The 14,566-nt window shown below is 52.0% G+C and overlaps 1 protein-coding gene and 1 long non-coding RNA gene across 2 annotated transcripts; one reads left to right on the top strand and one right to left on the bottom strand.

The window, feature by feature from the left end:
- Window positions 1–4,319: 4,319 nt before the first annotated feature.
- LOC148225357 (uncharacterized) lies at window positions 4,320–9,719 on the bottom strand. The gene is made up of 3 exons (XR_015806233.1): window positions 9,557–9,719; window positions 8,756–8,852; window positions 4,320–5,244 (listed from the first exon to the last, which is right to left on the bottom strand). It is a non-coding gene; the product is annotated as an uncharacterized LOC148225357 (long non-coding RNA).
- Window positions 5,619–11,214, top strand: IRX4 (iroquois homeobox 4). The gene is made up of 5 exons (XM_014880499.2): window positions 5,619–6,633; window positions 7,557–7,808; window positions 8,346–8,452; window positions 9,404–9,726; window positions 9,917–11,214. Exons 1-5 carry the CDS (start codon window positions 6,589–6,591, stop codon window positions 10,690–10,692), a joined length of 1,503 nt encoding a protein of 500 aa, XP_014735985.1. The 5' UTR covers window positions 5,619–6,588; the 3' UTR covers window positions 10,693–11,214.
- Window positions 11,215–14,566: the final 3,352 nt, after the last annotated feature.

The raw sequence follows: 14,566 nt of genomic DNA, 5'->3' as shown, positions 1-14,566 counted from the left end.
CCTCCTGCACTCCCGGGGGCATCGCAGAGCCCTCGTCCCGCCGGCGGGCAGCCGGGGCATCCACGTCGCTCTGTGGGTTTGTTACTCCGCTTTAAAACGCAAAGGCTCGTGGCATGATTGGCTTTCTGTTTACAGGTGCAGATGGGGAGAAAGCTCACGTTTTCTTTCGCCGTGTGGTTTCCCCACCTTGAAAGCTGCAAGGGCAATCCGAGGAGGGAGAAAGGGGAAAGAGAAGAGGGTTTCCCAGTTTCAGCATTCATCAGATTTACCCTGTCATTGCACTACAAGGTGCAGTGTGTGTCGAACATTACGAGCGCGGGGCCATGCAAATGACACAGGCATGAAAGAGCCCTGGCAAGAATAAATCTGTCGATGTACAGATGTTCCCTATTAACGTTACTGTTCAGCCTTGGTGGTTACTGTGGGAAGACACCGGATTAAAAATTCCCATTGCCACCCCACCTCTGCTGAACCTTTCTCCCCACACCTCTTTGTCTTCGCTTAATTAGGTAGGATATAATACTCTCTTTTTCTCCTCCTCTGTCTTATTGAGACGTCTGCCCAGGCTCACGCCTTTAAACAGGAATGATATTGATCCCTCCTCCCCCTTCTGTCAATCCCGATTTGTCCCTTTTCCTGCTGAACAAACAATTAAGAAAAGAAAGTACCGAGCGCGCGGTGGAACTTGTCATGCACAGGTTCCCGCGGGGATCCCGGGAGCTGCGCGGTCCCGGACACCGGGCCGGAGCCCGAAGCGGCCCTGGGCGCCCGGGACTGAGAGAGGGTGGCGGGAGGCTGCGCACCGGGAAAGGAATTTCGGACTGGGAGCTCGCTGCCGCTTCGCCCAGCCTCGGGCCCGTGTAACTCCTCCGCAGGGAGAGCGGCGGTGGCGGTGGCAGCCTGCGGGACGGACGGAGGGACGGGCGCAGCAGGACGGAGAGGACAAGCGGGAACAAGCGCTCCTGCCCCGACCCGCTTGCGGCTGCCGCCGGCACCTGCCCCCCCTCCCCGCTCGGCTGCGCCCCCACCTCCGCCCGGAGGGAGTCCCCGGTGCCCGGGCAGCCCCGCTGGGGCTGCGCCCAGGGCGGGCAGGGCCGGCGTAGCCAGCCTCGGGGGCGCTGCAGGGAGCGGGTCCCCGGTGCCGGGCGCTACCGCGCCGCCCCCCCTTGCCCCCTCCCCGCGGCCGGGGGGCGCTGGCCCAGGCAGTCCCCGGCAGCTCCGCGGCGCCCGAACCCGCCGCGCTGCCCCCGGGCTATGAATAAAGCCGAGGCGGCCGGGGGGACAGGTACAGGTGCCCGTCTCCTGTGCGCAGGGCCACGCCGACGTCCCAGCCCGCCTCCTCCAGCGGGAGGGAAACAAAGACGGCGAGAGAGGCAGGGAGAGTTGCCTGTAAGTTTAGCGCCTTTCAGTCGTGACTCGCGGAGATAAATGATAGTTTGGAGGTGCGCGCAGTTAATCACCGCCACGGCTGCCGTACAGCGTGTGCAACCCGCAGATCATTAGGTTAAATGGAGGACATTCGTGTCCTTCCAGAATCAATGCAATTATTGTTGGCAACAAGGACAACAATTGGAGTGGCAGCACTAATTTTACTAACCTGCTATTAATTATGGTGTCCCCCACGCCCCAGACGGCGTTTATAACCCGCGGAAGCAAGCGGCGCTGGCTGCTTCTGTTTTAAAACGGGAAAAGTTGGAAGTGGAATGCCTGGTCGTGTTGGAAAGTGTTAATCAGTAGGAAAGAGTGTGATCAGTGGAACTATTCACTTGAGCGTCACTCTGGTACAGGGGGTTAGTGGAGTGGCTGTGGCGCCTGGGGACCGAAGGCTCCGTGCCGCGCCGCGCAGGTACCGCGCACTGAGACATGTCTGCGTTAGCTCCCCGCAGCTCCCTGCCACGCCAGCCAGCGCAGAACGGAGGAGAGAAGCCCTACCATGGCACAGCCATCGCTACCAGATTTTAGCCGAAGCCTGGAGTGATCGCAGGTAAAAAATTTCTTCTTTTGGTGATGATGCTTGTCAGTGTGTGTGTGTGTGTGTATGTGTGTGTGTGTGTGTCTCTATGGAAGCAGAGGGTGGAGGGCAGCGGTGGGGCTTACTCCCCCGCCCCCCTTCTCCTTCGGAGCCTGCTTTAGCAGCAAGGCAGCTGAAAACGAACTGCTGGAGGGAAGAGAAACTATCCGTGATGAATCATTTGGCTTTGTGCAATCTTTACCTAGGACAGAGGGTAAATGTATTTTAACATACGTGTGTTATTTCTTGGGAAGGGGGTGTGGATATGATATTCAGCGAGCACTAAGGTAAGGTACTGAGTCAAACTTTCTGGATTTTAAGACGAACTTTAAAAGACAGAATGTGACCTTGCAAGCAGGAAAGTTTTGCCTTCGCAGGGAAGTAAGTTGAAGCTGTCGGCTGCCAGAGAGCTCAAAGGTGGTGGCGTCTGAATGCCTGCAGGTCTGCAGCACTGGGGGTACAGGAGCTGAGAAAGGAAATCTTAAACAATCTTTGCTTTGCTAGTGAAAACGTAGTTGCGATGCTCTGCACCGAGCAGGTAAATGTGGGCATGTTGTGGGGTCCATCTATAGCCATAGAGCACCTGCCCAGGTCACAGCATTTGCTTCTCTTGCTGAAAAGTTTGGTGTGGGGGTGTAGGTGCGTGAGTGTAGGTGTGCATGTAAGAGAGAGAGAGAGAGAGAGAAAGTGCTGGCTCTAGTTCTTAAGTGTGAAAAGTTAATAAGTACAAAGAACAGAATGAGCATGTGAGGCCTTTCTGCTCTAATCTAGATTGTTTGCCAAGAGGATTGAAGATTTACAAAATGAAAGCATTCAAATGGATAGCTTTGAACAACTGATTTTACATGTAGTTGTAAACTGAGTAAATTAATTAGCAGTGCCTTCTTATGCAACTGTTCTGTTGGTCATCATGGCTCTGCCAATCCCAAGCCATGGCATGGGTTTGTGCAGGTCGGCAGCATCGTCTCACTGTGCCTCGATCCAGAGTGCAGGAGGTGCAGTTACACCTCAAATTAGCTCAGGAAAAAAAGACCAACGTGATATTGTCAAATAGCAAGTTTATGGGAGCTAACCTACTTGAAAATGTTGTAGGCTGCCCTCGGTTCCATGTCAGACTCCAAATGGGCAAGACATAGAGCTTCAGAGCGTTTGTCAGGCTGTGTCAAATGTTGCTTTAAGTCTGTAACATGAAAAGAAAGCAAACTCGACTGAAAGAGCTCACTAAAGTCTGTTTAGCCCATAAGCAAATTCCGTTGCTGAAATATTTCCAGGAGTGGCAATAACCCCTCCAAAAGAGAAGGCGATGAAAACGCAGATAGTAAGTGTAGCTGCATTAACTGCCTCTAGATCATGTCCCTGAAGACGTCCATCAAAGCCTGAGTCCTGAAGAGGTTCTGTTTTACCTGCTGTGGCCTGTTCCAGCATCACACTCTTTCATTCTCATTCCATGTTTTTACAATAAAACTTGTATGAGCATTGGCTCCAGGTTCTCAGAGGAAAAGCTCATAACCCTGAGAGAGAGACCTGGCTAGGCTTTGGATGGGAAATTCCTGCTCGCCTGAGTGTGCAGGCTGGTTCTGACCAGAAGGGAACTCTCCAGCGTTTCCTATTGATCGCCATGGGTTTCCTTGCTCAAACTTTGGAGAAAGCTGTGTGTGTTTCTTTCTCGAAAGCTGTTAACTGCATTGTACAGGAAAGGGGCTTTGACGAGGATCAATTTTTATTGCACAGCAAAGACTTGCATTTTCCAAATGCTTAAGGATATAGCCTACAGCATTAAGCGTCTTTGCTTGGATTTGAACAGTGTTACGTTGTTTATGTGAAAGGACCACAAAGGTTATTTTAAATCATTGTGAGGCTTAATGCATGTTTGTGCTCTGGCACCAAAAATTCAAGATGAAATATAATTGTGTTGAGTTTCTTATCAACAAAGGGCCATTATTTGTAGACTGTAAGTGAAACAAGACATCAACAGTGGGGGAGGACGTAATGTCAGCTTTCAGCGTTTAAGTGTTTAAGGTTATTAAGTTTTTTTTGTCGATTTTCTTTTTGTTTGTTTGTTTTGGTGGAGGTTTTTTAATGACTGCTTTCTAGGGAATACAGATTGGAACTGACACAAAGCTGACCGGGGGTAAAGTAATAGAGCAGGCAGGCTGCAAAGAAAAATGACAAATAATTATCATGATTAATACAGGAAAGTTCAGTGCGAAAATGGGCACTAGAGTATTTGCATGGCGCAGTGAAAGACAACTGTGATATATAAATAGACAAGGACTATAAATATTGAATTTCTCCTTGTATTTTAAAGTTTAATGGACTCATCTAAATATCAAAACCTGTAGTGTATTGTTGGCCACTGCAGACTTTACATCTGCAGTGGAAAAAAAAAAAAAAAAAAAAAAAAAAAAAAAAAAATAAACCACAACTTCAGGACATTTCCCAAACTGTAGCCTGGAAAACTGGGAGGACTTCTTCAGGCAGTTCTCCAGCTCTCCCAGCTAATTATAGTGCTTTACACCGAGCCGCTCTTGAGATAAGTGCAACTATTTTCTTCCCTAGCACCGGTGAGTTTTATTCTGGAGCTTAAACAAACATCCCCCAGCGCAATGGGCACAGGAGGCAGAGGGAGCGGCACGGAACACTGCCTGCAGACCATTGTGTAAACACTGGGTGTCTTTTCTTCCCAAACAATGCAATAGTCCGTCAACACTCCGCACAGAAGGAAGCTGCTGGTACAGAGTCGCTAAAAGTATCGTTATACTTTGGCAGCATCATGGTATAACGCAGGAGGAGGAACAGAGAAGCCTTTCTATATAAGAAACCCAATGGCAAAGTTATTAATATTCTCAGAAATAAAAAGGAATTAGCATTTCAGGTGAGGAAAAAAAATGCACTTTCTTCCCATCCAAAAATCAATACAGAATTCCAAACCGATTATTTATGTCATTTGATTCCCTTTCTTTATACGTTTCTCCCGGCTACAGATACTGAGCTGTCAGGATAATTTGCATGTACTTTATCTGATATCTTTTATTTGCAAACACTCTAAAGCGCCATAAAACGCCTCTTGTTGTAGTCTAAGTCGATCTGAGAACTAGTATTTTCATCTGTAAATTAAAGCAATTACGCAGCAGATATTATATTATGTGTACTGTGGTCTCCAGATAGTCATCAATCACCCTCAATCGAGCTGTCAGTGTGGGCAGATTCGTTTCTGGGAGGCAGTCTTCCAGCTGGGGAGAAGAAGAGAATATCATCATTAATTAGAGTGTGACCCTGGGGCTATTCACATGTCTGAACCCAGGAATCTCTCTGAGCAAGTCTGCACACCATGGAGCAGCGTTCGACTGCACCAGCAGCCCAGCTTCAGCCTCGGAGCTGACTCCTCCGCTTCCCCCGTCCTCCCGGGGGCTGCCTGCCCGCCCTGCCTCGGTGGTGCCGGCCGTCGGGGGAGAGGTGCTGGGGCTGCCAGCATCTTCCCCCCACGGCCCGCTCCCTCCGAGCGTGCAGCACAGGGGGGTTGCTGCCTGCTTGTGTGGGGGGGGGGGGTCCCAGACCCCTGGAGGGTAGGGAGGCTGATGGCAGCGGTGGGATGGGTAGGGTAGAAGGGGGTGTTGGAAGTTTGAGACGGGATCAAAGTCGTTTTAACGTGAAAAGTCACATCTTTTCCATCATTCCCCGGAAGACGCTCGTAGGGTTTTCTACCTGTAATCACACGCCTGGAATAAAAGCCGAAAAGAAAAGCAGGATTGCTTATCATGTGCTTTATTGTTAGCGTTAGCGCTAATTTTAACTGTTGATTAAATCTTAAATGAAGACTCAGTCGTGTGTCCCTTCATATGTCTTGTTTGTAATTGAGACTAATTATTACTGTGGGGTGGGAAGAAGCAGCTGCTCATTAATTAATTTCTAATTAAAAGTGCTTACTAGCCTTTCAGTGACTAAGGAGGGTGGGGAAAATAGCTGATACAACATTGATCCTCCAGATTAAAAACATTCATTTCCTTCCCTTGCCCGCAGAAATATATATGTTGTAAGCAGGCGTTGCTGCCACCGAAGAGCTTCCCAAACTTTTCGCCCCTGTTAGGCAGGTTGAAGGCGATGCTGGAGAGTCTATTTTCCATGGCAGGGGAACTATTCCCGAAAATGAGTGTTAAACTTACAGGCAGGTTAATTTGAGTAGGTTTTGCGTGACGTCAGAGGCTCGGCTCTTTTAAAACAGCGCTCTGGTGAGCTGATGAATTTGTATCACTTTTCTTCTTCCCACCTTTTATTTTTCCGTGGGTGCAAAGTATTTATTTTTGCCATCACGTCTGCCTGTCTCGGAGCCTACATGTAACAATTATTTCTGTGTCGTAGTTATAGCGGGAAAGGTACTAAAATCTCCGTACATAGGAAAAAAAAAAAGTTTAAGTTTTCATGTAAATAAATTAAATGTGTGGTTTTCTGCTTCGTCCTATAAGCATCTAGGGACCTGTGGTTACCAATCAATTGGTACAACAGAGCAGAGCCAGGCTGCAATAGCGTGCAGATCAGACGCCTCGCCTTGTTTGTAGATAACTGGGAGCCTCTGTACCATGTCCTATCCTCAGTTTGGCTACCCTTACTCCTCAGCACCCCAGGTAAGAGTTTTTGCCTACCAACGTTAATTGATTAAATTTCAGTCCTTATGGATGCCTTCCCTCCGGGATGAGGGCGGCAGCGATCCTCTCCCGCACGCGGTAGCGGCAAAGCAGATGCTCGCCCCGCAGCTTTCCAAGATGACCAAGTTCTGTGTCGGGCACCAGTTTTAAAATGGGAAGAAACATGTGGGATTTAGGGTGTTTGGGGGTGATAAAGATGCGTGGGAGATGATTACAGAGATGAGAGAGGTGAGAAGGGGAGCTAGAGATCCCCAACCCCCACCCCTCCCTTTTTATTTTTTTCTCTTTCACGATTAAATTCACAGTTTATCAATTAAACATAGACGTACGGAGGTCCGGACCGTAGAAACAGAATGGGATATTCTAAACCAGCAGGTTAATAACAGATGCGTGCGTGGCTGGTACAAATCTGCAGTCAAAATAAATATGCATGAATGACTTCGAAAAAAAGGTTTAAAACGCAGATGGGAATCATTGTGCGGCAAGAGGAGAAAACGGTGTAAACCCCAATCTTACGAAAACACCCCAGGAAAGGTTAGCTTTTAAATGGAGAGGGCCTGAGGAATGTATTATAGAGGATTAAACATCCACAGTCACGGGGCGTTCTGATGTTGTGGAGTCGTTTTAAAAAACTGATAAAATACTTGTACCTCTGCGCTTCTCCAGAGCGTTTCTATCACAATTGAAGTAAAATACGGCAAGGGAGGGAGGGAGGAGGGCGGGCGACACCCCAAAGCTACGACCTGGTTTGAAAAAAAAAAAAAAAAAAAAAAACAAAGCAAAACAAACCCAAACAAAACCCCACCAAACTCACACATTCTAAAATCAACCGAACCCAAACTTGGTTTCACTTTAGGAAGTTCCCCCCACCCCGCCCTCAGCGCCGCTCTCTTTCCCTCCAGTTCCTGATGAGCACCAACTCCCTGACGACCTGCTGCGAGACCAGCAGCCGGACGCTGGCTGAGACGGGGGCGGCCGCCTCCGCCCAGACCCCCGTGTACTGCCCGGTGTACGAGAGCCGCCTGCTCGCTACAGCCCGACACGAGCTCAACTCCGCCGCCGCCCTGGGGGTCTACGGCGGACCCTACGCCGGGCCCCAGGGCTATGGAAACTACGTGACCTACGGTACCGAGGCTCCCGCCTTCTACTCCTTGGTAAGCCGCCCCGGGGGATGCTGGCTCGCTCCCTCCCGCTCTCCCTCCGGCCGGCTCCGCGCTCCCCCCGTGCCCCCGGGGCGAGGCCGCTCGGCGGGACCCCCTCCAGCCCCGGGCGGCGGCAGCCCCGGGCGCTTCTCCTCCGCCCCGCCGTGCACTCCCCGCGTCCAGCCCCGCGGTCAGCAGCTGTTCCAGCCCGGCGCTCGCTCCTCATGGTAACGCAATTAAAAGTCGCGCCTGATGAGCTGGCGGCCGAGTGCGGAGGGCCTGTCCGGGCGGGCAGTTTAGCGCGACCCAGACCCGGGCTTGCAAGAAAATGATGCGCTCTTCCCATACAGCCTTTTTTTTTTTTCTTTTTTTTCCGCCTGCACCGTAACAGCGAGAGTTAATATCGCTATTGATGTGGCCAGGCTCCGCGGCCGAGGGCCCCCCGGCAGGTCCTTCGCGCCGCTCCGGGACGCGGGCGGGGGAGCCGGGCGGCGGGGCCGGGCTCTCCCGGCGGCGGGGGCTGAGGGCGGCGGGCGGTGTCTCTTGCAGAACAGTTTGGATGCGAAGGACGGGAGCGGCTCTGCGCATGCGGGCATCGCCCCGGCGGCTGCCTACTACCCCTACGATCACACCCTCAGCCAGTACCAGTACGACAGGTAAGCGCCATCCCCACCCTGGCCCCGCTCGCTGCCCTCCACCCCCGCCACCCCCTCCCCGCCATCGCCTCTCCCCGCCCCGCCCCGCCAACCTGTCTCCTCGCCGCTCAGCATCTCCCGGCTCCAGCCATGCCGCCTCCCCTTCCCCACACCGACACGGGGTCCTCCGCCCCCCGGGCGGTCGGTAGCGCGGGGGGCAATCCCTCTTAACCGGGGCGGTAATTACCTTTCCCTGCGCGGAGGCAGGCTTGGGCATCCCGTGTATATTTATTAGTTTTAAACCAGCGCAAACCCCTTACGCACCGTTCCCAGCTCAGAGGCCCATTGGGCGCCAGTGACCTTTCCTGGAGGATGTGCATTAAATATTCAGTCGCAGCCCAGTGTCATCTGCGTTAGGTTCCTACAATTTCAGGAACAAAAGGGTAGAGGAGATTACTAATAAAAGGAGTAAGAGGAAATATATTTCTATTAACACTTACACCCTGGGGTCACCCAGATGAATTTTGTTTGGGGGGGACTAATAAAACGAGCGGAAAGAGGTATTTCTGTGAGTTTGCAAGCTGCTAGGATTTTCTTGCTCCCCCAAATGTTGACATTGACTTTACCGCAGATAAAAGCAGACGATTCCTTCCCTCTTTCCGCCACCACCGCCAAGGCAGAGCGGAAATTTGCATCGCCCGCTGTTGCTGCTGGCTGAACCCTTCCCTCTTGCTTTCCCTCCTCGGCTTGAATTCTCTAGGCTGGTCTCCCTCATAAAGCTGAGCTATCCTCATCCCTCTTAAAATCGAGCTGTCCTCACCCATCTCCCCCCTCTCCGGTCCAGCCACCCTCTGGGGGATGCCGCAGGCAAGCGGCCGGGGCCGGGGCTCTGGGACCCCGCGGCGGGCAGGTGAGACCGGGCGGGGGGCGAGAGCGAGGTGTCACATTCCGGGGGCTCCGCCCTGCCTGCAGGTACGGGACGATGGACGGTGGGACGCGGAGAAAAAACGCCACCCGAGAGACGACCAGCACGCTGAAGGCCTGGCTGCAGGAGCACCGCAAGAACCCCTACCCCACTAAGGGCGAGAAGATCATGCTGGCCATCATCACCAAGATGACCCTCACCCAGGTCTCCACCTGGTTCGCCAACGCCCGCCGGCGGCTCAAGAAGGAGAACAAGATGACCTGGCCCCCGCGGAACAAGTGCTCTGACGAGAAGCGGCCCTATGAGGAAGAGGACGAGGAGGAGGAGGAGGGTTCGCAGGAAGAGGCGATGAAGAGCGGGAAAGCCGAGGGTACCCTGCTAAAACCAGGCACTTAGCGGTGCGGCCGCGGGGGCTCGGCCGGCAGCTCGCCCCCGGGGCGGGCCTCGCTGGTGGGGGCGGCCGCGGGCCTCGCTGGTGGGGGCGGCCGCGGGGCAGCGCGGCGCCGACAGTGACCGTGTGTCTTGTTTTTACTGTCCCTTCCCCCGCCCCCGCCCCGCAGAACCCACGGGCAAGGAGGAGAAGGAGCTGGAGCTCAGCGACCTGGAGGACTTGGACGCCGCCGAGTCGGAGAGCTCGGAGTGCGAGCTGAGGCGGCCCTTCCCGCACCCGCTCCCGCATCCGCACCCGCTCCCGCTCCCGGGCGGCAGCCACCCGCCGCGGGCCGCCGAGCTCCCCGCCAAGATGCCGCCGCCGGCTGCCTCCGGGGAGGAAGAGGAGGAGGAGGAGGAGGAGGCGGCGGTGGCAGAGCGGGCGCGGAGCTGCCTGAAGACGGCGGCGGAGGAGTGCGGCCCCGACCCGCTGGGCGCTCGGCAGCGCGGCTGCGAGTCCAAGATGTGCTTCCAGCAGGGGCAGCAGCTGCTGGAGGCGAAGCCCAGGATTTGGTCCCTGGCGCACACTGCCACCTCCCTCAACCAGGCCGAGTACCCCTCCTGCATGCTGAAAAGGCCGGGGGGCTCGGCCGCCGCCGCCGCTCCCGCCCCGGTCAGCGTCATCGACAGGCACCAGGATTCGCCGGTCACCAACCTCAGGAACTGGGTGGACGGGGTGTTTCACGACCCCCTGTTCAGGCACAGTACTTTAAACCAAGCCCTGAGCAACACAACAGTTTCCTGGGCTACCACCAAAGGAGCCATTCTGGAAACGGGCGCCTTGGGACGCGCGGTGGGGAACGGCGCCAATGTGCTCAAGGGGCAGCTCTCAAACCTGGCCCACCATGACTCAAACAAAGAGTTTCTGGCGTTTCCCAAATCAGGAAGCAAAATGTTTTGTTCCTAACAGGCCCGCCGAGGGGCAAAGGACTTTCTAACGCTTGAAGAGTCAGCTACACTGAAAAGAGACTTGCAAGAGTTTAAATTTAAATATAAAACTTTTTCTTCCTTTTTTTTTTTTTTAACAAACAACATAAACGAGGATTTAAAGTTCAGTTTGCTCAGTTCAACGGAAAGACTTTGCTCATTGCTGTTCTGAACATTTTCTCCTGGCTGCGACTTTAAGGGATCAATGTCGTGAAAGTTATTTAATTCCATGTCCAAAAAGCACGTACTATAGTGTAGACCTACTTATAAAGTTTACATCCGAAAGTTTACAAACGGGAAATTTTAATTCAGATTTAATTTAAGGCATGCCGATATTAGTTATAAAGACTTTTCGAGAGTTTTTCCTCCTGATTTCCTTGTTAGCATATAATTCACAAACAGCACTTCTACTAAGTTTACACCTACTGCACAAATTTATCTTGACAAAAAAAAAAAAAAAGAATATGTTAAAAGGTATGCTCACTCCAATAAATTGTCTGTTTCAGAGGTAACACAAGTGGTGGCGTTTTGCATTGGGCAACAAACAACTTCCGTGTTTCAAATTCCCCCTCGGAGCCGATCCCGGTAATTCCAAGGACTGTCAACAGGCTGCCGGGAGAGGGGAAGAGAGGCTCAGCGCAGCGCTGCCGCGGGAATGAGGACGGAGCCCGGGAGGCACGCTGCGCGCAGGAGGGATGCTGGGCTGCGCTCCGCGGGGCAGCGCCGGGCCCCGGCCGCCTCCCGGGCCGACAGCGGGGGCACCGGCTGCCCGCCGAGGCCCGGCGGGCCGGGAGCATACCCCCCTTCCCCCTCCCCTCCTTCCCGAGCTGCGGGCGGGCGGGGGTCGGCCCCCAAGGGCCGGGCTCTGCCGCGGCGTCGCCTCCGCCGCGCGCGGAGCAATTGATTCACATGGAAAATTTGATCTTTTAAAGAACCGTTTTAGCTTTCCAGCTCCTCTGCCAGTGCGGAGAATCGCTGATCCGCCATGAATATTTCAGCACTTCAGTACAGATGCTTTACCGTTTTGACATTAAATAGAGTGCAGCCAACAAAAAGAGAGAGGGAGGAAGAGCGCTCTCGACGTGTGATTCAGGAGCACTCGCAGCCAATTTACCACTTAGATAACAGGCGCTTAAAAGATTTCATTTCCTTCCCCGGATGAGAACAAACTTTACTGATCCCCGGACCGGGAGAGAGGGAGAACTGCTGGAAAAGAAACTGCGATGCAATAATAGATCCCGGCTTACCCGAGCCGGCCTATAACCCCTGAGCTTCGGCAGCCGGCGCGGCGGGGAAGAACCGAGAGCACCCGAAGGACCAAACTGACATCGGGACAAGCAGAAGAGCCTTCCTTGCCTCCCAGCATCCTCGCCCATCCCATTCCAGCCGCTCCCCGTCGGTCCACCCCCCTTCACAATAAATAAATAAGAGTACAATAAAGGGGAAAAAATATAAAGTCAACTATAAACGCAACCGAGAAAACACTCAGCCAAAATATAGCATACTCCAGTCTGCGAAGTTTCTAGCGAGACCTGTTAGTGCAAGGACTGAATAAAGGAATCCAGGTGCGGAGATCAGATCAAGCCCTTCCCCTCTCTGCGAGCAGCCGTAATTGGATTGTATCCAGTCATATTCCCTGTCATTGTATTGACTTTCGCTCTCTTGGATGATATTATCGAGATCACTGAACCCCTCTGCTGATCTGGCTGTCAAAAGGCTCAGACAGGAGCCCCCGGCCTGGAAAACGTGCATCAGCCGAGATAATTTGAAGTGAAATTTTCATTTTGACAGTAAACCCCTCAATTTCTAAAGGCTCTGCACCCGGAGAGCTCGGTGGCAGGGGGAGGCTTTACAGAAAGCCCACGTCTTAAACTGAAAAGGGCAAAAGAACTCGAATTAGTTGTAATAGATAAAAGGGCAAAAATAAAGAGTCAAGGGTACTTGACAGTAATAGCGAAAGTGGAGTCTCGGGGGAGCCGCGATCTGAGCAAAAGGCTGGGCCGGCAGGAATTTTAATGCAGCCGGGGCGGCCGGCGAGCTTTGCCTCTGAAACCCTTTAGACAAAGCAAATTATTTTCAGCCAAACTAAAGAGACGGAGATGAAGGAGGCGAGGGAGAGGGAAGGGGAGAAAGGCGAATGTTCGGGCTGCCCTCAGACCATTGGTAGAGTCAAGCGGGATGGGGCATAAACCCCTCCGACTGCTGCGACGGTGATGTTAAAGCGGGGAGGTTTGTGTGTGCCAGCCTTGCTGGATGTGCAGGGACTGGAGGGGACACGGAGGCTCCCGGTGGGCTTCGGTTTCCATGCGACAGAGGCTCTGCAGAGTGCAAGGGGACTCCATTCTTTTTCCTAACACAGGGACAGCCCAGTGTGTGTGTGGATTGCGTGCAAAGAGAGGTCTCGTCCACCGAGCACCCAAATCTCTCTCACTCTTAAAAGCCCCCTGACTTCGAGCAGAGCCGGCCCTCGCTGGCCTCCCTGGGCTGGCTCTCTGCTGGTGACCCCGCAAGCCATATAAGTAATTTTACAAGTCTTTGCTGGCCGGCTTTGGCCGGGTCCAGGATTCAATTCGGACATCCTGCTGTTTGGGAGGCAATACCCTCCCCTCTCCCATCCCCCTCCCCTCCTCCCGACTTAAAATGAAGGTGATAACACTGTGGGCAAAGCAAAGGCGCACTGAAATACCAGAAGCGGATAGCTTCTGAAACACCAAAAGAAAAGCGGATCAACACTTTATCCCTTCATTTTCGTGTTATTGTTGTTATAAAACAAGTTTGAGTAAGTTTATGACTGCTGTATAACAAGAGCAGGGCTCTCCAGACCAGAGAACCGGCAGTATCTCGGGTCTGGTAAATCTGTGTGTGCTCACACCAAAACATTGCCCATCCTGAGAGGAGACCGTGTCAGTTAAGGGGGAGGGAAAAGAGTTTCTTGCTTTAGTACACAAACCTTATGACTTAGATCAGCCATGAAATGCAGAGATCTTTCAAAAGGGTTGGGGTTCTTGTTGATTGGTTGTTTTGATATATTTTTTTTTTAATATATTAACAGAAGAGTGTGAGAAATTAATTTTGCCATTTGATTCAATAGCACAAGTCAAAGATCAGGTTCTGCTGCTTTAGAGAAAGCTGCAGGGCTGAAAGGGAAAGCCGTGCAGCTCGTAGGTCTGTACAAAGCAGAAATATAAAGGCAGGCTGAGAAAGAAAAAGGAGGGGAAAAAAATCATAGAGAAACGTCTTGAAACTGAGAGACTCTAAATCATTCAGCCATGGCAAATTCAAACACACAAAGGAGGGGATGCTAAATTAACAGTGCTTTTTACATAGAGCCCAAATAAAACTGTAATCAGCGACGCGTTACTTTTCATTAAGCGAGTTTGACAGGAGCATATTCAGCCTCGACAAGGGAACAGGAGCGAAGAAATATACGGCTCTCCCAGCCCGAGTCATAAGATAATTCCTTAAGCTCCATTAACAACTCTTAGCCGCAGGAAATGGGCTCCCTGAAAACATCTCCAAATCTAAAAGCTTTATCGACCTCTCAAACCTCTGCTGATGGTTCTATTTTTTAAAAAAACTTAGAGGCGAGACGTCCAGCAAGGTAATAGACTTTGACACAACACCTTCTTAACTAGAGAGAGAGAGGCAGAGAAAACGAGACCTTAAATGATATTTAAAAGGCAGCCAATTAAGATTTAAAATGATTGTCTCCTGAGATTATGCATGCAATTTATGTCATCTACTTTTTTTTCCCAGACATGCATGCAAAATTGCAACGGGGCATATTGCCTGTTCCTTAAATGATGATGATGATGATGATGATGATAATAATAATAGAAGAAACAGTAGCAATT

The sequence above is a fragment of the Sturnus vulgaris genome, chromosome 1 (genome assembly GCF_052056855.1).
Source record: "Sturnus vulgaris isolate bStuVul1 chromosome 1, bStuVul1.hap1, whole genome shotgun sequence".
Classification (NCBI taxonomy): domain Eukaryota; kingdom Metazoa; phylum Chordata; class Aves; order Passeriformes; family Sturnidae; genus Sturnus; species Sturnus vulgaris.
Note: the sequence above shows the minus strand (reverse complement) of the source record. Positions and strands in the feature narration are given on the sequence as shown.

What these genes read in the sequence shown, in the direction of transcription:
- IRX4 (XM_014880499.2), top strand. Translation starts at nt 6,589, where the DNA reads ATGTCCTATCCTCAGTTTGGCTACCCTTACTCCTCAGCACCCCAG. An exon ending in CTCCCGCCTTCTACTCCTTG is followed by an intron (nt 7,809 to 8,345) that starts GTAAGCCGCCCC and finishes TGTCTCTTGCAG; the next exon opens with AACAGTTTGGATGCGAAGGA. An exon ending in AGCCAGTACCAGTACGACAG is followed by an intron (nt 8,453 to 9,403) that starts GTAAGCGCCATC and finishes CCCTGCCTGCAG; the next exon opens with GTACGGGACGATGGACGGTG.